Genomic DNA, 21,523 nt, shown 5'->3' with positions numbered 1-21,523 from the left:
GAGTCGGTTGGTATGTAACCTCAGACTTTTGTATCTTTTTTCCCAATGGAAGGAGGTGGAAGAGAGAATGTCTGGGATACAGGGGGTCCTTGATTATGCTGGCTGCTTTTCCAAGGCAGCGGGAAGTGTAGACAGAGTCAATGGTGGGTGACTGGTTTGCGTGACGGACTGGGCGTTGTAGTTTCTTACAGTTCTGGTCAGCACAGGAGCCATACCAAGCTGTGATACATCTGGAAAGGAGGCTTTCTATGGCACATCTGTAAAAGTTGGTGAGAGTCATAGTGGACACGCCAAACTTACTTAGCCTTCTGAGAAAGTAGAGGCGTTAATAGGCTTTCTTAGCTACAGCATCGGCATGGAGAGACCAGGACCGATTGTTGGTGATCTGCACACCAAGAAGCTTGAAGCTCTCAACCATTTCCACTTCATCCCCGTTGATGTAGACAGGGGCGCGGAAACTGACATTTATGCCATGACTCCTGACAACCGACCCAAATTAGACAACAGATCGGAAGAATATTATTCTGAAGATAGACAAATTGATTGGAAATATATTCTGTATTGTGATGTGGTTATCTATCTGCTTTGAGTGTGATTGTTTTTTGCGTCTGAATGGAAGAGGACAAGAAAGTTATTTATTTTCATTGTAATTCAGATCTTCCGCATCTTTTGTGACTCTTCGAGATTCATATTTTTCACTGATGCATTTCTGACTTGCTGCTGGAGTCAATGAAGAAGAAACATCTTCAAAAAATTAGATAAATGATTCCTTTGATCAAACACTGAAGTGATAAAGTTCTGCAAACTTCGAGCCGATTATTTCTCCCCGGAAAGCGCATTGCTGTATTATGTTTCACTGAACACGATAAGCGTTTGGCCCATCCCTCATTCAACATCATCTGAGAGAATGCACACCCTGGCACATGGCACATGTCCAAAACGGCCCAGCAAAATAAATTTGGCATCTCGATGTTGTGACTGGCAGTGTGCTGGTGACGTGCTGTGGATCCTGGAACGGGAATTATGTGTTGGTGAATCCCTAACGCCGTTAAGAATTTCATCCCAATCCTGTTGCAATGGGGAAAACTGAAGGAAGCCCACAAGGATTCCAATGGGGATGTGAGCAAGATCAGACACGCACTGTCCCTGACCATTCTTGTATCAGTCTTCACAATTGGAACGGAAGCCTGACCCAACTGGTCCTTGAGAGAGTTGGTTCTCTCGCCCCTTGGCTATAGACAAGGACCGGATTCTCCTGGTCCTGCCCGCTGGCGGGATCTCCCGCTCCTGTCATAGTCAATGGTGAGGCTGGAAATTAGGGACGGCACAGTGGTTGGCACTGCTGTCTCACAGTGCCAGGGACCCTGGTTCGATTCCTGGCTTGGGTCACTGTCTGTGCAGAGTCTGCACGTTCTTTCCCCATGTCTACGTGACTTTCCTCCGGGTGCTCTGGTTTTCTCCCGCAGTCTGAAAAACATGCTGTTGGGCACATTGGTTGTGCCAAATTCTCCCTCAGTGTACTTGAACAGACCCTGGAGTATGGTGACTTGGGGATGTTTATAGTAACTTCATTGCAGTGTTAATGTAAGCCTACTTGTGACTAACAAATAAACTTTATACCCCGGCTGTGGTGTTGAACAAGGAGAGAATGACTTCACAAGAGGATAGGTTCCCCCTATGTGGCAGAGTCTGCAGATGATGTATTGGATTTGGGTAGCACGGTGGCACAGTGGTTAGCACTGCAGCCTCAACACCAGGGACCCAGGGTCCAATTCTGGCCTGGGGTGACTGTCTGTCTGTGCGGAGTTTGCGCATTCACCCCAAGTCTGTGTGGGTTTCCTTCTGCAGTCCAAAGATGTGCAGATTAGATGGATCGGCCGTGGTAAGTTGCCCCTTCATGTCTGCAGCTGTGGAGACCAGGGGATCGAGCGGGGAGGGGAACATGAGCCTGGGTGAGATGCTGTATCGGAGAGTCAATGCAGACCTGATGGGCCGAATGACCTCCTTCTGCACTGTAGGGATTCTGTGATTAAAAGTAATCACACTGATCTCAGAAGGTGAATAATTTGAACAGTCTCGCTGCAGTAAGTTCCTTCTCCTGGCGATCTGAGTAGCAGCTCCAATGGCAGGGAACTGAAACAGTCCTCAGTTGCCACCTTTTTAATTGAAGGTGATTCTGCGTGCATTGCTGACGTGAGTGTTTGCAGAGTATAGTTTAGCTCAGGCAAGGTAAGCACTGGGACAGTTATCGGGAGTGGATCGTTCTAGAGTGAACAGTTCAGCAGCTGGGGACCATCCATTATCAGCGAGTAAGCCCCTCACCTCAGCACGATATTTAGGCTGGATTGTCACTCTCTCGCCTTGGTGTTTTTGGTAGCTGAGCGGATGGTGTGATATTCGCTAGCCCAGAAACCCAGGATGAAGCCTTTGGCCTCATCGGTCTCAGTTATGTCCCAGCGCCCGACTTCCTGTGGGAGGGAACCGGAGCACTCGGGTGAAACCCACACAGACGTGGGACAGAATGGCGGAAAATGGTGCAGCCCAGAGTCCTGGATTGGCCACATTTCACCTCCTCTTGACTCCGGAAAGGGAAAACTGTTTTTGGGGGGCATCTTCTGACCTTAATCCTTTTGTCCTCTTGTCTTCTCCTGACAGGAAGTTCACTGCGCCTTCCAACTAAAGTCATTAAGTTAAGACTGTAGCTCAGTCCCGAAGCATTTCCCATGGAATCGGGGGAAGGCCATTCAGCCCATCTAAGCTAGCTGTTCGCAATAGCTATCCAATTCATCCCATGCCCTGCTTCATCCCAGTAAACCTGTAATATTTCCCCTTGAGTTAGTTGTCCAATTCCCTTTTGGAAGCAAGATCGATAATGATCTCCAGCAGCCATTCAGTCAGTGCATTCATGGTAACCGCGTTAACTTTACTTATTTTTTCGTTAATTTTATTTTCACCTTTGGCCCCTGGATTTTTCGCCCAATGGGGAAAACTGACGGGATTGGCTACAACCCCAAGTTTGGCGCTCAGCCAAGTCTCCGTTCGCTGCAGCGGGACTGGAGAATCCCAATGGCGTGAACTGCCAGAGAATTCCGGCCCAGGTTTAATATTGGGCAGGATATAAAGCTCACGTTCTGTCCAAGTCCCACGGGCCGGGTTTAAGATATCATCCCCTGCTCCAGCAGATTCAGCTCAGCTGGTTGGAGGCATGGGGGACTGTATAAGGATATCAGGAAATACCCTGGAGAAATTCCATCAAGACATCTATGATCAATGTTTTTTTTTATAGTTACCGACCATCTGAGTGCTACGGGGGCACAGTGGTTAGCACTGCTGCCTCACAGGGCCGGGGATACAGGTTCGATTCCTGACTTGGGTCACTGTCTCTGTGGAGTTTGCACATTCCCCTCATGTCAGAGTGGGTTTCCAGGTGCTCTGGTTTCCTCCCACAGTCCAAAGATGGGTGGGTTAGGTGGATTGGCCATGCTAAATTGCCCCGTAGTATCGGAGGATCTATCTAGGGGATAGGGCCTGGGTGGGATTGTGGTTGGTGCAGACTCAATGGGCTGAATGGACTCCTTCTATGATTTTAAGAGTCCTACTGGCCCTTTTCAAGGAGGACAAAGCAATTTCCTTGTCGCTTCCACTCAGATACAACACTGGACCTTATTATTGGTGGCCTACGAATATATTCTGGAATCATCCTGGGACCCGGATAGCTAATGCTGATGTACTGAGTCACTCCCGTTGTCCACAATCCTGGTTTCTTTATCAGCATTGGAAGAGGTTATGATAACCCTGAGCTTTTTGGAGCCCTTGCCTGTGTCAGGAAAGCAGATCAAAGCCCGGACACGAAAAGACCCAACCTTATCCAAAATTAAGCACTTGGTCCTTTGTGGGAGATTCCAAGGACAACTCTCTGAAGAACTGAAACCCAATCTCACTAAGAAGTCAGAACGTGGTGTTGAAGACGGGACCATCCTTTAACGTAATCGCCAAACCCCCAGGGTGATGTCCAATAATAATGGAACTACCTAGTGGCCACCAGGGAATATCAGAAATGAAGATATTGGCCAGGAGTTACATCTGGTGGCCCGGTCTTCATTCTGACATCGCAGACTTTGTAAAGCAGCGCGACCAGAATAATCAAAAAAAACCCCACCCTCAGCCTCCTGGCAGGCCATGGATGCAGATATATGTGGACTCTGTTAGCTTCTTTATGGGTTCCATGTCTTTAATCATGGTGGACAGATAGTCCAAGTGGTTGGAGGTGCACTGCATGGGCTCCACAACCTCTCAGGCTATGACCGAAATATTGGGGTAAAGCTTCAGCATACACGGAATACCAGAAATCCTGATTTCTGATAACAGCACAACCTTCACTGGTGCTGATTTCCAGAACCCCTAACACATCTGGACTGTTCCTTATCACCCGTCGTCAAATGGATTGGCAGAACAGGCAGTTAAAGCTTTCAAAAATGGCCTGAAGAAACAACCGGTGGCCTCCGTGGAGACTGAACTTTGTGTTCGATTACAGCGCAAACCACAACAGGCGTTGCTCCAGCAGAACTGTTGATGGGATGATGGCTCCGTACTGGATTGAGCCTGCTATTCCCAAACTTGGTAGGGAAGGTGGAGTCCCAATAGGAAAACCAAAAAAGAAATTTTGATTCCACAAGAACCGAAAGAACGGGTGATCTGGGTCATGTCAGAAACTTCAGGGATGGTCCCAGATAGGTCCCTGGGATCATCATGGAGAGACCAATATATTACAAGGCCAAAGTTCAGGCTAAAATCCCAAAGAAGGACTTAGAACACATCAGGGCCAGAGAGTTCTTGCCCAAGCCACCATTGGCCTTAGAGATAGCCACTGCTAGTGCCAATCCTCAGCTTGAAGTTGCCTCCATTATGGCAAAGGCAAGGTACGGACTCGGAGATAGAGGTTCTAGCAGTGAAGAGGAACCTGAACGGGAATCCACTTTGGTAACTGCAGTGCTCCCACTGACAAAGAAGGTCCCCTGTTAGGTAGACACTGCCTGAGCCAGCCCCACCCTTCAACAGACATTCGCCCGAGCACCAAGAGGACATCCTCACAGCAGGGGTGCTGGGAGAGACAAGGACCTAAGGATCGAGCGATGTTATGACAGCCACGAGAACTCCAGGGGATCATTAAGGGTGGCAGGGTGGCACAGTGGTTAGCATTGCTGCCTCACAGCACCAGGGACCCTGGTTCAATTCCCAGCTTGGGTCTTCACCCAAGTTGTGAACAGTTGAGGTCTCGGCTCTGATCCCTGTGGCACTCCACTGGATACAGCCCGTCAACCCGAGAAAGGCCCATTTATCCTTATCCTCTGCTTTCTCGCTAACTAATCCTGTAGCCAGTTAATGCCACTCAAAGGAACATGACAAACATCTTTGTGAGAACTATATGAGGATCCAACGATATCCATTATATTATCGTACACTTGAACTGAAGCATATCCTGTTGTGATGCCTTGGGGTGATGTGTTTTGCTCTGGTGCACCCAGCCTGAAAATGGAAATGTACTTTTTGGAAGTTACGTACTATCTTCTCGCACTCACCCAGTTGGAGTGGGAGGGCAATTTATTTTTTTTTTTTACAGTGTATCGGTGACCAGGAACCCAAAATATCCCCTACTGTTTATTTAGTGGCAATTTCGTGCCTTCAGGGTTTATTTAGTAAAGCCATCTCTCTCGCACTGAGGCATTGCCTTTTCTAATTTATGCAGAGTTATTTGCATTGTCCATGACTCTTAGATTTGCAATCTCTGTCTCTTCCTCCTCTCTTGCATTGTAAATCTAACAGATGGTGAGTGCAGCAGTAATATGTGACTAAAATTCTGCCAGTGTGTCACCATGTTGATTTGAGTGAGTGGCGAAATAATGTTAGCACAGCAGGACTGGAATTCTCCAGCAGTTCATCCATGGGATCCCTGCCGGCATGGGGTAACTTCAATGGAAATTCCTATTGGCAATGGCGGAACCAGAGAATCCCACTGCCAGCAAACAACACGCCACCTCCTGCCAGCAGGTAACAGGTAACTAGAAGGCCAGAGACTTAGAATTCCTACCGTATAGAAAGAGGCCATTTGGCCCATCGAGCCTGCGCTGACCGCAATCCCACCCAGGCCCTACTCCCATATCCCTACACATTTACCCACTAATCCCTCTGACCTATACATCTCAGGACACGATTTTAGCATGGCCAATCAACCTAACCCACACATCTTTGGACTGTGAGAGGAAACCTGGAGGAAACCCACGCAGACACGAGGAGAATGTGCAAACTCCACACAGACAGTGACCCGAGCCGGGAATCGAACCCGGGTCCCTGGAGCTGTGAAGCAGCAGTGCTAACCACTGTGCTACCGTGCCGCCCAAATCTCATCCCACGTGTGTTCAGAATTTGAGAGGAAATTGGCAAAAGTTGCAGCCTTACCAATTCCAGAAGATTACTGAAGAGAGAGAGGCTGCCAAAGTTTTTTGTCCCACTCATCAGGACAAATGCAAGAATGCCAAATTTCAAACAGTCACAACAATTTACACTACAGGAGAAAAAATCTTGGTTTGCAAGTTGAGTCTGGCTGAGGTATTGTCATAGAGAAAGCAACAGTTGACAGGAGATTCCCCAAGTTCCTGGGTAACTTCATTTGAATTGACTTGATTTATTATTGTGACATGTATTAGCATACAGTAAAAAGTATTGTTTTTTGCATGCCATACAGACAAAGCATACTGTTCATAGAGAAGGAAAGGAAAGAGTGTTGCAGTCATAGTAAAGAAAGATCAACTTAATGCCTAGTAGGTCCATTTAAAAGTCTGATAGCAGCAGGGAAGAAACTGTTCTTGAGTCGGTTGGTACATAACCTCAGATTTTTGTATCTATTTCCCAACGGAAGAAGATGGAAGAGAGAATGTCCAGGGTGCGTGGAGTCCTTAATTATGCTGGCTGCTTTTCTGAGGCACTGGGAAGTGTAGACAGAGTCAATGGATGGGAGGCTGGTTTGCATGATGGACTGGGTTTCATCTATATATACCCTTTGTAGTTCCTTGCAGTCTTGGACAGAGCAGGAACCATACCAAGCTGTGACACAACCAGGAAGAATGCTTTCTATGGTGCATCTGTAAAAGTTGGTGAGAGTCAATTCAAAAAAGGTGCAAGGCTCCAACTCCTTTTGTTTGCGGAGAATGGTTCGCTGCAATGTACAAATCTGATGAGTGCAAGATGGAAAACTTCAGCAACCCGTCTCTCTCTGCTCAGCAAGCTTTAACTTCTGTAGAGTCGTGAACACTGTGTTTCTGGCTGACTCAGTTGCATTTTTTATGGTGATAAACTAGAACGCATAGCCCTTCATTCATGAGTTTATCTGTTTATGCCCTTCATTCACTCGGATATCTGTTGCTCTAATGGCTCTGATCATGAGTTCAAATCCCACCCTATCCAGTTCCACAACCGTACGGATAAAATTCTGGCTACATTGAAAACTCACTCAGTTCACTGGATAAAGCAGCTCACTAATGTCCACCGCTGGCTTCAGTCGCGCACTAAGGGGGGTTCTGGGCTAGGACAGGAGTGTGGAGGTGTGGGGCTGAATGAATATTGTGGCTTTGTTGCTTCATTGCCTTCATGAAGCCGCGAGTATTTATAGAATGTTCCCTGGGGAGATGTAGGTGGAACACAGTCCATGGCAGGCTGGATTATCCATGATCTGCGCGACGTGTGGGCTCAATAGACACAATATTATATCTCATCCTGAGTTTTTCTTTTAAATGTTCCTGTTCAGATTAAATTGAGCAGTGAGCTAGTTATTTGATGAATATGTTCTGGCATCTAGCACGCTTATTAACTAATCTGACCATGCAAGGTAAAGCTGGCTGTTAGCTTCAGTAGTTGAATTAGAAATATTTCAATATAAGAACATAAGAAATAGGAGCAGGAGTAGGCCATCTAGCCCTTCGAGCCTGCCCCGCCATTCAATAAGATCATGGCTGATCTGTTGTGGCTCAGTTCCACTTTCCCGCCCTCTCCCCATAACCCTTAATCCCCTCTCTTATCAAGAACCCATCAACCCGCTTCTTAAAAATATTTAGCGAGGCAGCCTCCACCACTTCAACGGGCAGAGAATTCCAGAGATTCACCACCCTTTGAGTGAAGAAGTTCCTCCTCAACTCCGTTCTAAACCGCCTCCCCTTTATCTTGAGGCTGTGCCCCCTAGTCCTACTGTCTTTTTTGAGCAGGAAGAGTCTCTCCACCTCTATCCTATCCATCCCATTCATCATCTTATACGTCTCAATGAGATCTCCCCTCATTCTTCTAAACTCTAACGAGTACAAGCCTAGTTTATTCAGCCTCTCCTCATAGCTCAATCCCCTCAACTCCGGTATCAGCCTAGTAAACCTCCTCTGCACTCCCTCCAGGGCCAAAATATCCTTGCGCAGGTGCGGCGCCCAAAACTGCACACAGTACTCCAGCTGCGGCCTCACCAATGCCCTATACAGCTGCAGCAAGACCTCCCTACTTTTATATTCAATCCCCCTCGCTATGAAGGCCAGCATCCCATTCGCCTTCCTGACCACCTGCTGCACCTGCAAGCTGGGTTTTTGCGACTCATGCACAAGGACCCCGAGGTCCCTCTGCACCGTCGCCTGCTGCAGTTTTTCGCCACGTAAGTAATAGTCCTTCCTACCATTCTTCCTACCAAAGTGGACCACCTCACACTTGCCAACATTAAATTCCATTTGCCATTTCCTGGCCCATTCGCCCAACCTATCTAGATCCTTCTGCAGACTCTCCACACCCTCCGCACAATTTGCCGTTCCCCCAATCTTGGTGTCATCAGCAAATTTCGACACCCTGCACTCGGTTCCCTCCTCCAGATCATCTATATAAATGGTAAATAGCTGAGGCCCCAGCACCGACCCCTGGGGCACCCCACTAGTCACCAACCGCCAATCCGAATAGCACCCATTGACCCCCACTCTCTGCCTCCTATTTGACAACCAATCCTCTATCCACGCTAACACCCTACCCCCAACTCCATGTCCCCTGACCTTCTGCAATAACCTCTTGTGAGGTACCTTGTCAAACGCCTTCTGAAAATCCAGAAAGACCACATCCACCGGCTCTCCTCTATCCACTGCCCTAGACACATCCTCATAGAACTCCAGTAAATTTGTCAGACACGACTTCCCTTTAATGAAACCGTGTTGCGTCCGCCCTATCAAGCAATTCCCTTCAAGATGCCTCGCAATTTCCTCCTTAATGACGGATTCTAACATTTTACCTACCACAGACGTTAAACTAACCGGCCTATAATTCCCCGCCTTTTGCCTGGCACCCTTCTTAAACAACGGCGTAACATTAGCCGTTTTCCAATCTTCCGGCACTTCCCCGGAATCCAGCGACGTCTGGAAAATAACCACCAACGCATCCACTATAACCTCCGCCATTTCTTTCAGAACCCTCGGATGCATTCCATCCGGTCCTGGGGACTTGTCCACAATCAGCCCCTCCAGTCTGTCGAGCACCACCTCTCTAGTAACAGTAATGTCATTAAGACCCTCCATTCCTACCACCTTTCCATCTCTAACACCCGGCAAATTATTCACGTCCTCCTCCGTGAAGACAGAAACAAGAAAGTTATTCAAGACCTTAGCCATATCCCCATCCCCTACCACTAGCTCCCCTTTCTCATCCTCTAAAGGACCAACGTTCACCCTAGCCAGCCTCTTCCTTTTTATATATTTATAAAAACTCTTGCTATCCTTTTTTATATTAAGTGCTAGCCCAGCCTCATAGCTTCTCCTACCCTCCTTTATCAACTTCTTTGTCAATCTTTGTTGACATTTAAACCTTTCCCAATCCTCTTCTCGCCCACTGCTCTTAGCTACTCTAAATTCCTCCGCTTTTAATTTAACACTTTCCTTCACCTCCTTCGTTATCCACGGCTTATTACCTCTCTTCCTACGGTCCTTTTTAACCATCGGAATAAATTTCTGCTGAGCACCAAGAAAGATCTCCTTAAAGATCCTCCACTGCTCCTCAGCAGACCTACCTTCCAACGCACTCCCCCAGTCCACATTTGCCAATTCTTCTCTCATCCTACCATACTCCCCTCTATTCAAACAAAGGACGCGTGTCCGGGAACCCACTTTCTCCTCCTCCATCTGCACCAGAAACTCCACCATACAATGATCACTCTCTCCAAGAGGATCCTTCACCGCAAGGTCCCTAATTCTACCCGCCTCATTACATAGCACCAGATCCAAGATAGCTCGCTCCCTCGTCGGCTCCAACACACACTGTTCAAGGAAATTATCCCGGCAGCATTCCAAGAACTCCTCCTCGAGCCCACCTCGTCCAACATGGGTCGACCAATCAATATGCAGATTGAAATCTCCCATAACTACTGCCGTCCCATTATATTTTAGTGTATTTGTTTCCTACTTATGATGATGATGCTGGGACTTAAATATTTTACACACTATCAAAAAATTCCATATCGTAGAATCCCTAAAGTGCAGAAGAGGCCATTTGGCCCATCGAGGCTGTACTGATTCTCCGACAGAGTATCTGACCCCCTCGCCTGCCCTATTTCTATAACCCCACACATTTACCATGGCCAATCCATCTAGCATACACATCTTGGGACACTTGAGGCAATTTAGCACGGCCAATCCATCTAACCCTCTACATCTTTTGGAGTGCGGGAGGAAACTGGAGTACCCAGAGGAAGCCCACACAGACATGGGGAGAACGTACAAATTGCACACAGTCACCCAAGGCTGGAATTGAACCTGGGTCCCAGCTGCTTTGAGGCAGCATTGCTAACCATTGTGACACCCTCAAGTGGAACATACAGAATCGCTCCACACGTTGGATGCAAGGAACAGTTAAAATTGTGATCCAAATCAGATTGGCACCCACCCACTGAACTCCAACCCTAAGAGATACATCCAAGGTGGCATCACACCAATCGACAGCGTCGGTGGAAACCACTTACTGGATTGTCAACCTCCTTCCTCCAACAAACTAAAGTGCAAAGGGCAGTGGAAATGTGGGATTCTCACCCAAAAAAAAGGGAAGCAGATACTGGGGCCCTGATTTTACCGGCACAGCCACCCTGAAATCGGGGCGGGCAGAACGGCATTCCCTGTTAGTCTCAGGTACGATCTTACGAAGCTCAGGTGACTGTGTTGATAAAATTGATCAGTAAGTGTAGGAGTTTTTCAGAGATCCGTGTATTCTGCTGGCTTTTGTAAGGGAGATTTCCCTTTCTTAATTACTGCTCAGCAAATATGAAGAACTCACAAAGACACTAACTCTGGTCGAAGACGTACTTTATTGTTGCCCAGGACTGGTCCAGGAGAACAATTTGGGGCAGTCCAAATTATCCCAAATTGCATTGTCATCAGTAGTACAATATAGTTTTCGTAAAACCATTTGCCCATCTGGGTCGGACGTGAGCCAATCGTTTTGGTATAAATCATTTACCTTGGCCAACGATGTTTTATTCTCTGGCAGCATGAGAAAATGAAGTGGCAATCTCAATAAGGCGTTGTCACGCTGTTCTATCTCCGATACTTTATTTCATAATTATGCGTTGATAATATCAATGCCCGCCTGTGTAGACAACCTGCGGCTAATGATGGAATTCCCTCGGATTGACCAAAAATTGTTTCGCTGGCCTTCGGTCAGTCAACAAAGTCAATTGTCTGTCAGGCAGTGCTGGTGAAATCATTTAATACCAAAAATTATGCTAACTGGGGCGGCACAGTGGTTAGCACTGCAGCCTCACACAGTGCCAGGGGCCCAGGTTCAATTCTGACCTCAGGTGACTGTCTGTGTGGAGGCTGCACATTCTCCCCGTGTCTGCATGGGTTTTCTCCGGGTGCTCCGGTTTCCTCCCACAGTCCAAAGATGTGCGGGTTAGATTGATTGGCTGTGCTAAATTGCCCCTTAGCGTCAGGGTAACTAACAGGGTGAGTATGTGGGGTTACTGGGATAAGGCCTGTATGGGATTGCGGCCAGCGCAAACTCGATGGGTAATATGGCCTCCTTCTGCCCTGTAGAGATACTATTCTATGATTCTCTGAGCGCTTCTTTCTCAAGTTGTGCATAATTTTGTTCCACGCTTGATAACGTTCGTGATGTGAACACTATTGGCTGCTCTTCCCCAGACGCCAATATGTGAGATGCAAGTTTCTCTCGCAGAATGTCTTCAGGGTTCGAGCCAAACGCACAGTTCCTCACTCACCTTATTGCAATGAAGTGCAATATATTTCTGCCCTCTCCCTGGCCCCATCAGTGAAATCAGAAAATCTCAGGAATTATTAATAATTTAGGTGAGAAATGACTTTCGAGGATCTTGTTCAGTTTCTTGTAGATTTTTTTCACCAGGCTTCTCAGGATGGACGAGATCCTGCGGCAAAGTAAAGATTTTAAGCCCTACTACGCTTAGGAAAGTTCATCCAGTATCTTGTTCACAGCTGGATAACATTGAAATCTCTCTTTGTTGGCAGTCCAGGTTTCCACATGTTTTTCAAATACCTTTGTAGTTTCCGGCTGTTAAATCATAATACTTTCTTTCACCTTTCCCTCCCTTTTATTTATTTTTCTCAATCTTTATTAATTTGTGGTGTTAGTGTTAATGGAGCTATAGTATGGAAAAAAAAATCAAACTACTTCTTGGTAGCTAATCACACTTCTGACAACGCGACTTCACTTGTAATTCCTGTTTGGCTTCCTTTTTTTATTTGGAGCAACGACCTCCCCTTTTAGAATGCCCATTTCTCTCTCTCTCTCTCTCTCTCTCTCTTTTTAATCAGTTCTTTTTATTTGTTTGTGGGACATGGGCTTCGCTGGCTGGCCAGCATTTATTGCCCATCCCTCATTGCCCTTGTTTAGAGGGCAGTTGAGAGTCAACCACGTTGCTGTGGCCCTGGAGTCACCTGTAGGCCAGACCGGGTAAGGACGGCAGATTTCCTTCCCTAAAGGACGTTAGTGAACCAGATGGGTTTTTCCGACATTGGTTTCATGGTCACCAGCACATTCCAGATATTCCTTTTATAATTCAAATTCCATCATCTGCCGTGGCGGGATTTGAACCCGGGTCCCCAGAACATTAGCTGAGTTTCTGGATTAATAGTCCGGCGATACTACTACTAGGCCGTCGCCTCCCTACAGTGTGAGGATCCTGTTGCTGCAGCCCCCTTGTGTGAAGTCCCGCCATTCAGAGGTCAACGCAGCCTCTAAACAGTAAGCAAACTTTTCTTTTTCAAACCTATTTGGGATTCTTATTTCTTTGCAGCTTTCTCTACTCTTAAGAGATATCTTCTTGGTTTGGAGGATTCTTCGACCTATCTCAGAGTCAAGGCGCTGAACTTTTTTTCGATCGTGCTCCCAGCGTCAATGCTCCGTTTCACACTGAAGTCACGGTAAAAAGATAAGCTTCAGAATCCCATCAGTGCAGAGTAAGGACATTCAGCCCATTGACTCTGCACTAACTTCCCAACAAATCATCTCACCCAGGCCCTATCCCCTTAACCCCATGCATTTACCCCACTCATCCCCCTAACCTACACATCTTGGGACACTAAGGGGCAATTCAGCATGGCCATTCCACCAAATCCGCACATCTTTGGAGTGTTGGAGGAAACCGGAGCACCCAGAAGAAACGCACTGAGAGACGGGGACTCCAGACGGACAGTCACCCGGGGCTGGAATTAAACCTGGGTCCCTGGAGTTGTGAGGCAGCAGAGCTAACCGCTGTGCCACCGTGCCGCCAACTTTCAACTTAAATGTAAATATTGTTACCCAGTTTTTCCTTCTGTTGTTTCTGGCCGATGTGACAACAAGGAAAAAGGGGTTTCCGAGGTGCTGCACCATGGGTTATTTTTCAGTCCAACGCCGGCATCTCCACATCAGTATTTAAACAAACCAATGCAGCTTTATTGACAAGGTGTTGCCTGATTGACGTCCAACCCGGAAGAGAGATAATGGCTGGAATGTTACCGTCCTGCCGCCACGGGAATCTGAGGGAGTGAGAGGCGGACCATGGAAAGGTCTGTTGACCTTGGATGGGATTTTACGGTTTTGGGACAAGCGAGGCTGTAAAACCCTCCCAAAAATCCGTGACTGCCTCTCGCATGGCAAATCACACACTGCATTGCTTTACAATAATAATGTCTCTTTGTTTTTCCTTTATGACTCTTTCTCTCTCTCTCTTAATCCAATCTTTCTTTTCCTCTCTCTATCACACATTGCACCTTGTTTGATTTGTCCTGTCTCCCAGATGTCATCTCTCTGCTATTTAAAATGTTGTTGGTTCTGACCTCACTGTGTGACCTGCTGCCTCACTCTAGTAATTCCTCAAGTGGGAGCCCTGTGTGTTAGTGAGCAGGGTCTTCACCCATGAATCTACCAGGGACAATCAAACCCTCTAAACACGCCAGCAACTGTGACACCATAATAATGTTTCCAGGTACGATAAATCGAGCAGCACCGGAGCCTAAAAACAAAGTTATTTTTACACACAAGAATTATGTGGATCTTCTCTCTCTTTGGCTCTCCAGCTGATAATAGAAATGAGCTTTGAACTGAGCAGAAATACAAATTTATCTACTCAGCACAGCCCCTGAATTTCACCGCACCTAATGCCCTATCTGACCTTCCTCACAGCTTCCACAACACGTACTGGTGCACTCATTCTGGGTCATGTTTGATGTTCCCGCTGTATTATATATGTTTAATTTATCCAAAATTGCAAATGACCCAGGAATCACCCACCTCATTTCTATGATGCTCAAAGTGCTTCAGTCTGTGTACTCAGTTTGCCTGCTCAACCTCATTCTATTTTGGTTTGTTTACATCGGTGTTCAATAATCCGAGGACAAAGCTTTCTTTGGTGCTCTTTTTTCTCTCAATCTTGCTTTCCCTTGCTCTGGTACCCTTCTGTCTCCCTCCTTCCCTCTGTCTCTCTCTCCCCCCACTCCGTCCCTCTCTCCCCCCGTCTCCGTCCCTCTCTCCCCCCGTCTCCGTGTCCCTCTCTCCCCCCGTCTCCGTCCCTCTCTCCCCCCCGTCTCCGTCCCTCTCTCCCCCCCGTCTCCGTCCCTCTCTCCCCCCCGTCTCCGTCCCTCTCTCCCCCCCGTCTCCGTCCCTCTCTCCCCCCCGTCTCCGTCCCTCTCTCCCCCCCGTCTCCGTCCCTCTCTCCCCCCCGTCTCCGTCCCTCTCTCCCCCCCGTCTCCGTCCCTCTCTCCCCCCCGTCTCCGTCCCTCTCTTCCCCCGTCTCCGTCCCTCTCTCGCCCCCGTCTCCGTCCCTCTCTCCCCCCGTCTCCGTCCCTCTCTCCCCCCGTCTCCGTGTCCCTCTCTCCCCCCGTCTCCGTGTCCCTCTCTCCCCCCGTCTCCGTGTCCCTCTCTCCCCCCGTCTCCGTGTCCCTCTCTCCCCCCGTCTCCGTCCCTCTCTCCCCCCGTCTCCGTCCCTCTCTCCCCCCGTCTCCGTCCCTCTCTCCCCCCGTCTCCGTCCCTCTCTCCCCCCGTCTCCGTGTCCCTCTCTCCCCCCGTCTCCGTGTCCCTCTCTCCCCCCGTCTCCGTGTCCCTCTCTCCCCCCGTCTCCGTGTCTCTCTCTCCCCCCCGTCTCCGTGTCCCTCTCTCCCCCCCGTCTCCGTGTCCCTCTCTCCCCCCGTCTCCGTGTCCCTCTCTCCCCCCGTCTCCGTGTCCCTCTCTCCCCCCGTCTCCGTGTCCCTCTCTCCCCCCGTCTCCGTGTCCCTCTCTCCCCCCGTCTCCGTGTCCCTCTCTCCCCCCGTCTCCGTGTCCCTCTCTCCCCCCGTCTCCGTGTCCCTCTCTCCCCCCGTCTCCGTGTCCCTCTCTCCCCCCGTCTCCGTGTCCCTCTCTCCCCCCGTCTCCGTGTCCCTCTCTCCCCCCGTCTCCGTGTCCCTCTCTCCCCCCGTCTCCGTGTCCCTCTCTCCCCCCGTCTCCGTGTCCCTCTCTCCCCCCGTCTCCGTGTCCCTCTCTCCCCCCGTCTCCGTGTCCCTCTCTCCCCCCGTCTCCGTGTCCCTCTCTCCCCCCGTCTCCGTGTCCCTCTCTCCCCCCGTCTCCGTGTCCCTCTCTCCCCCCGTCTCCGTGTCCCTCTCTCCCCCCGTCTCCGTGTCCCTCTCTCCCCCCGTCTCCGTGTCCCTCTCTCCCCCCGTCTCCGTGTCCCTCTCTCCCCCCGTCTCCGTGTCCCTCTCTCCCCCCGTCTCCGTGTCCCTCTCTCCCCCCGTCTCCGTGTCCCTCTCTCCCCCCGTCTCCGTGTCCCTCTCTCCCCCCGTCTCCGTGTCCCTCTCTCCCCCCGTCTCCGTGTCCCTCTCTCCCCCCGTCTCCGTGTCCCTCTCTCCCCCCGTCTCCGTGTCCCTCTCTCCCCCCGTCTCCGTCCCTCTCTCTCCCCCCGTCTCCGTCCCTCTCTCTCCCCCCGTCTCCGTCCCTCTCTCTCCCCCCGTCTCCGTGTCCCTCTCTCTCCCCCCGTCTCCGTGTCCCTCTCTCCCCCCGTCTCCGTGTCCCTCTCTCCCCCCGTCTCCGTGTCCCTCTCTCCCCCCGTCTCCGTGTCCCTCTCTCCCCCCGTCTCCGTGTCCCTCTCTCCCCCCGTCTCCGTGTCCCTCTCTCCCCCCGTCTCCGTGTCCCTCTCTCCCCCCGTCTCCGTGTCCCTCTCTCCCCCCGTCTCCGTGTCCCTCTCTCCCCCCGTCTCCGTGTCCCTCTCTCCCCCCTTCTCTGTGTGTCTCTCTCTCTCTTTCTCCCTCTCCCTATTTGTGTCTCTCTCCCAACCCACTGTCTCTCCCTCTGTGTGTCTCTCTTTCTCACTCTGTCTCTCTCTCCCTCTTTGTGTGTGTGTGTGTATGTGTGTGTGTCTCTCTCTCTCTCTCTCTCTCTCCCCCCCTCTGTCTGTCTCTCTCTCCCTCTGTGTCTCTCTCCCTCCTTATCTCTCTCTGTCTGTCTCGGTGTCTCCAGGAATTATATCTCAATCTCCAGGATACTATTTTTCTCTCTCTTGTCTCTCCTTCCCGTCTCTTTCCCTGTTTTTCTCTTTGTCTCTCACACCCTTATTATTGGGTCTTTCTCCTTGGCTCTCTGTGTTTCCCTCTTCCTGTCCCTCACTTCCCGCCTTCATCCCTCCCAATTTCTTGATCTCTCATATTTTATTACTTTTTCCTCAATTGTCATCTCTCTCGATCTGCCTTTCTCTGTATGTCTCTCTCTCTCTCCCTTCTATCTTTCTCTTTTACTTTTCTCCCCTCATTTCTCCTAGCTTGTCTCTAACTCTCTCCCTGTCTCTCTCTGCCTCTCAGTATCTGTCCCTGTTACCCAGCCTCTCTCTCTCCCTTCCTCTCTATCACTCTAATCCTCATCCTCCCAAACCACCCTTTATCATGAGTTTGAGGGAATGAATGGGCTTCCTCAGTGAGCTACTAGGTACTGAGGCTGCCCTCTGGTGGCTGGCTTACCTTCCTGCACCAACTCGCCTTCTCCGGTGTCTGTTCTGCTCATTTGTGTGGGGGAGAAAATATGAACCTGCTCTTCCGCTTTTTGTACGACCACTGGACGTCTGGTGAACCACTTTCAAAGTGTAGCCGATGTTATAAAGCAGGAAACAAGGCAGCCAATTTCCGCGCAGCCAATTTCTGCACAGCAAGCTCCCACAAACCGCACCATGCTAATGTCTGGATTTACTGATGTTAATTGAGGGGTGAACGTTGGCCTGGACACTGGGGATAACTCCCTGCTGTCCTTTGACATAGTTCCATGGGATCGTTTACCTGTGTAGGCGGATAGGGTTGCCAACGGCGATGAAATGTTTCCTGGGAGGTTTCATCACATGACTTGGCTCACATTCCAGCCACCCATCCATTGGCCAATGCATCCGCCTTTGTAATGTGTCACCAAAAAGACTCATTATCCAGTTGACTGCCAGCCAAGCAATACTTTACTTCCCCCCAGTTTTAATATTGGGTAAAGAAAATGACGGAAAGAAAATGGATGTCCTGATGTTGTTTTCTCCAAGGTCGCACACAGCAGTGTCCTGGAGATTATTCTCCAAGTCCTGCAGACCCCAGGCCATTCCTAGAGGGTTGGGGACCCTCGTGGTCGCAGTGTAGCATCTCCCCCAGAAGTTGGCTCTTCCCACATTGCAGCCCTCGTTCCCCCTCCCGGGAATTCACTAGAGCATTAGCATCAATTCTTGAGCCCTGGGGTGGGGCCTACGACTCAGAGGGAAGAGTAGTACCCACTGAACCATGACCGATGTTTAGCTACATGAATGAAAATGTCTCTCATCCACACCATCCGGCTCATTAACTCCTCCCTCCTTTTCCTCATGACCTTATTGAAAACTCATGGAGTGGAGAATTAATTTGGTGCGGCACGGTTGCACAGTGTTTAGCACTGCTGCCTCACAGGGATCTGGGTTCGATTCCCGGCTTGGGTCACTGTCTGTGTGGAGTTTGTATGTTCTCCCTGTGTCTGCGTGGGTTTCCTCCGGGTGCTCCAGTTTCCTCCCACACTCCAAATATGTGTGGGTTAGGTTGATTGGCTGTGCTGAATTGACCCTACTGTAAGGGGATTTGCAGGGTAAATGTGTGGGCTTACGGGAATAGGGCCTGTGGTGGGGTTGTGGTCATTGCAGACTCAATGGGCTGAATGGCCTCCTTCCGGACTGTAGGGTTTCTATGATGATCTCTTCTATGCTGGCTGGAATTTTCCTGTCCTGTCTGCCCCAGGTATCGTAGCGAGCAAGACAGAACTGTGCAAAAGACCCGATTTTCCACTCTTGGGGCGAGCGTGGCCAAAAAAATCATAGAATCCCTACAATGCTGAAGGAGGCCACTCAGCCCATTGAGTCTGTACCAACAACAATCCCACCCAGGCCCTATTCCCATAACCCCACACATTTACCATAACCCTGACACTAGGGTTAATTTAGCATGGCTCAGTCCACCTTTGGACAGTGTCAGGAAACCGGAGCACTCGGAAGAAACCCACGCAGACACGGGGAGAACGTGCAAACTCCGCACTGACAGTGACCCGAGGCTGGAGTTGAACCTGTGTCCCTGGCGCTGTGGGGCAGCAGTGCTAATCCGCTGTGCCACCCACGGTGTCATTTGTCAGCAGCACTTGAAGAACCCTGCTTTGGACGCCATGCCGTCTTGAGAATATTAACAGAAAGTTTTAATTCGCATCTCACAACTGTGTGCATATATACAGTGGAGCGATGCTTCCCAAACACTGCCCTGTGGACCACTGGTGGTTGGCGAAGAGATTGCAGGTGGTCAGTTGGGGAGTGGAGGGGAGAAAAACATCAGCCTTCTCATTCGGTAAGCGTTACCTGTTTCCACTAGGGTGACTCAAGGTAAGTGTGCTGTCATGAGCACAATGTATATGTGAGTGTGTATCACACAGTGTCAGAAATAGCTGTGCTTTTAATACCCCTTGACAGAGGAGTTTGACCCCCACCAACTATAGGCCATGTTAAAAAAATAAATTTAAAACAGTTTGCGTCCATTGTGGTCGCAAAAGCTGTTGATGATGATCTAGTGGCATAAAGGAAAAGGTTGGAAACTACTGCTGTGGAAGATATACAGACAATTTTCCATGTAAAACAAAACTTCAGTCCTTTAACTTTAGCAGCTGTTTTATGTAATTCGAATGTTACTGATCCTTCATGATCTGAGCTGACATCCTTTCTCTTTTGTTCCAGATTATTTCCCAGCGAAAGCTGTCTAAGTCACTGCTGAAACATGGAAATACTGCAGGAAAGTCATCGATAACAGTAGGTCGCTCCAGTCTTTAACCTTACCCTGAACCCGACCCACGGTGACATGTCCCCTCCGGTCAATGTGTCTGTCTCAGCCTTTTGGAAATGTTCCGTGTGGATCTCAAGAGTCCCCTCCCCTCCAGCAGCTCCCCTGACTTAAGAACATAAGAACGTAAGAAATAGGAGCAGGAGTAGGCCATCTAGCCCTTCGAGCCTGCCCCGCCATTCAATAAGATCATGGCTGATCTGAAGTGGATCAGTTCCACTTTCCCACTTTCTCCCCATAACCCTTAATCACCTTGTCTGTCAAAAACCTATCTACCCGTGACTTAAATATATTCAGTGAGGTAGCCTCCACCACTTCAACGGGCAGAGAATTCCAGAGATTCACCACCCTTTGAGTGAAGAAGTTCCTCCTCAACTCCGATCTAAACTGCCCCCCCCCCCTTTATCTTGAGGCTGTGCCCTCTAGTCCTGCTATCCTTTCTAAGCAGGAAGAACCTCTCTACCTCTACCCTATCCATCCCCTTCATTATCTGACTTGAAATCCAAATAAAAATCATTCCCTTGTGAGAGTATTCTGCTCCAACTTTGCAGATCCACATAATCAGTTCATCTCAAGTTGTATTAAGTGGCATCAATATCAAAAGATCAGCATTTTAGCAAATGGCAGCTCGGAATAAAGTAATAATTCTGTCGATTCAAATGAAATAATGATCATGACCAGGTTGCAGTGAGTGGAATAATGCATGGATGATTGCAATAAATTACAACTTTGTCAGAAATCCAACATCTAACCATAGGTGCTGGGCATCTAACACTCAGAAATGTTACATTTAGAGATTTTTGATTTGATTTATTATTACCACATGTTTAAGTTGCTTTATTATTGTCACATGTATTAGCATACAGTGAAAAGTATTGTTTTTTGCGTGTTATACAGACAAAGCATACTGTTCATTGAGAAGGAAAGGAGAGAGTGCAGAATGTAGTGTTACAGCCATAGCTAGGGTGTAGAGAAAGATCAACTTAATATAAGGTAGGTCCATTCAAAAGTCTGATTGCAGAAGCTGTTCTTGAGTTAGTTGGTACGCGTTCCCAGACTTCTCTTTCCTTTTCCCGACGGAAGAAGGTGAAAAAGAGAATGTCCGGGGCGCTTGGAGTCCTGGCTGCTTTGCTGAGGCAGTGGGAAGTGCAGATGGAGTCAATGGGTGGGAGGCTGTTCCATTTGTGTGATCGATTGGGCTGCATTCACAACTCTTTGTAGTTCTTTACGGTCTTGGGCAGAGCAGGAGTCATACCAAACTGTGATACAACCAGAAATGATGCTTTCTGTGATTGCTTAAAACACTTGTGAGATATTGTACGATTATATAATGATTAGGAGTGATCACAGCTGTTGTAAAATGCGAAAAGAAAACTAAATTCCTTTGTTTTCTTTCTTCCTCTGCCTCCTGAAGGCGTTTGACAAGGTACCTCACAAGAGGTTATTGCAGAAGGTCAGGGGACATGGAGTTGGGGGTAGGGTGTTAGCGTGGATAGAGGATTGGTTGTCAAATAGGAGGCAGAGAGTGGGGGTCAATGGGTGCTATTCGGATTGGCGGTTGGTGACTAGTGGGGTGCCCCAGGGGTCGGTGCTGGGGCCTCAGCTATTTACCATTTATATAGATGATCTGGAGGAGGGAACCGAGTGCAGGGTGTCGAAATTTGCTGATGACACCAAGA

At 49.0% G+C, this 21,523-nt stretch overlaps 1 protein-coding gene across 1 annotated transcript in view; it reads left to right on the top strand.

Moving 5' to 3' along the window:
* The window catches only part of cpne4b (copine IVb), a 308,216-nt gene that overhangs the window by 166,031 nt on the left and 120,662 nt on the right, over positions 1 to 21,523 (top strand). Inside the window, exon 4 of the mRNA XM_080215148.1 lies at positions 19,742 to 19,813. Coding sequence (XP_080071274.1) covers positions 19,742 to 19,813 — 72 coding nt within the window. The remainder of the gene's footprint in view (positions 1 to 19,741; positions 19,814 to 21,523) is intronic.

The sequence above is a fragment of the Carcharhinus amblyrhynchos genome, chromosome 2, assembly GCF_965287045.1.
Source record: "Carcharhinus amblyrhynchos chromosome 2, sCarAmb.v2.hapA, whole genome shotgun sequence".
Taxonomy (NCBI): domain Eukaryota; kingdom Metazoa; phylum Chordata; class Chondrichthyes; order Carcharhiniformes; family Carcharhinidae; genus Carcharhinus; species Carcharhinus amblyrhynchos.
The sequence above is the reverse complement of the archived record's forward strand: the minus strand, read 5'-3'. Positions and strand labels throughout refer to the sequence as shown.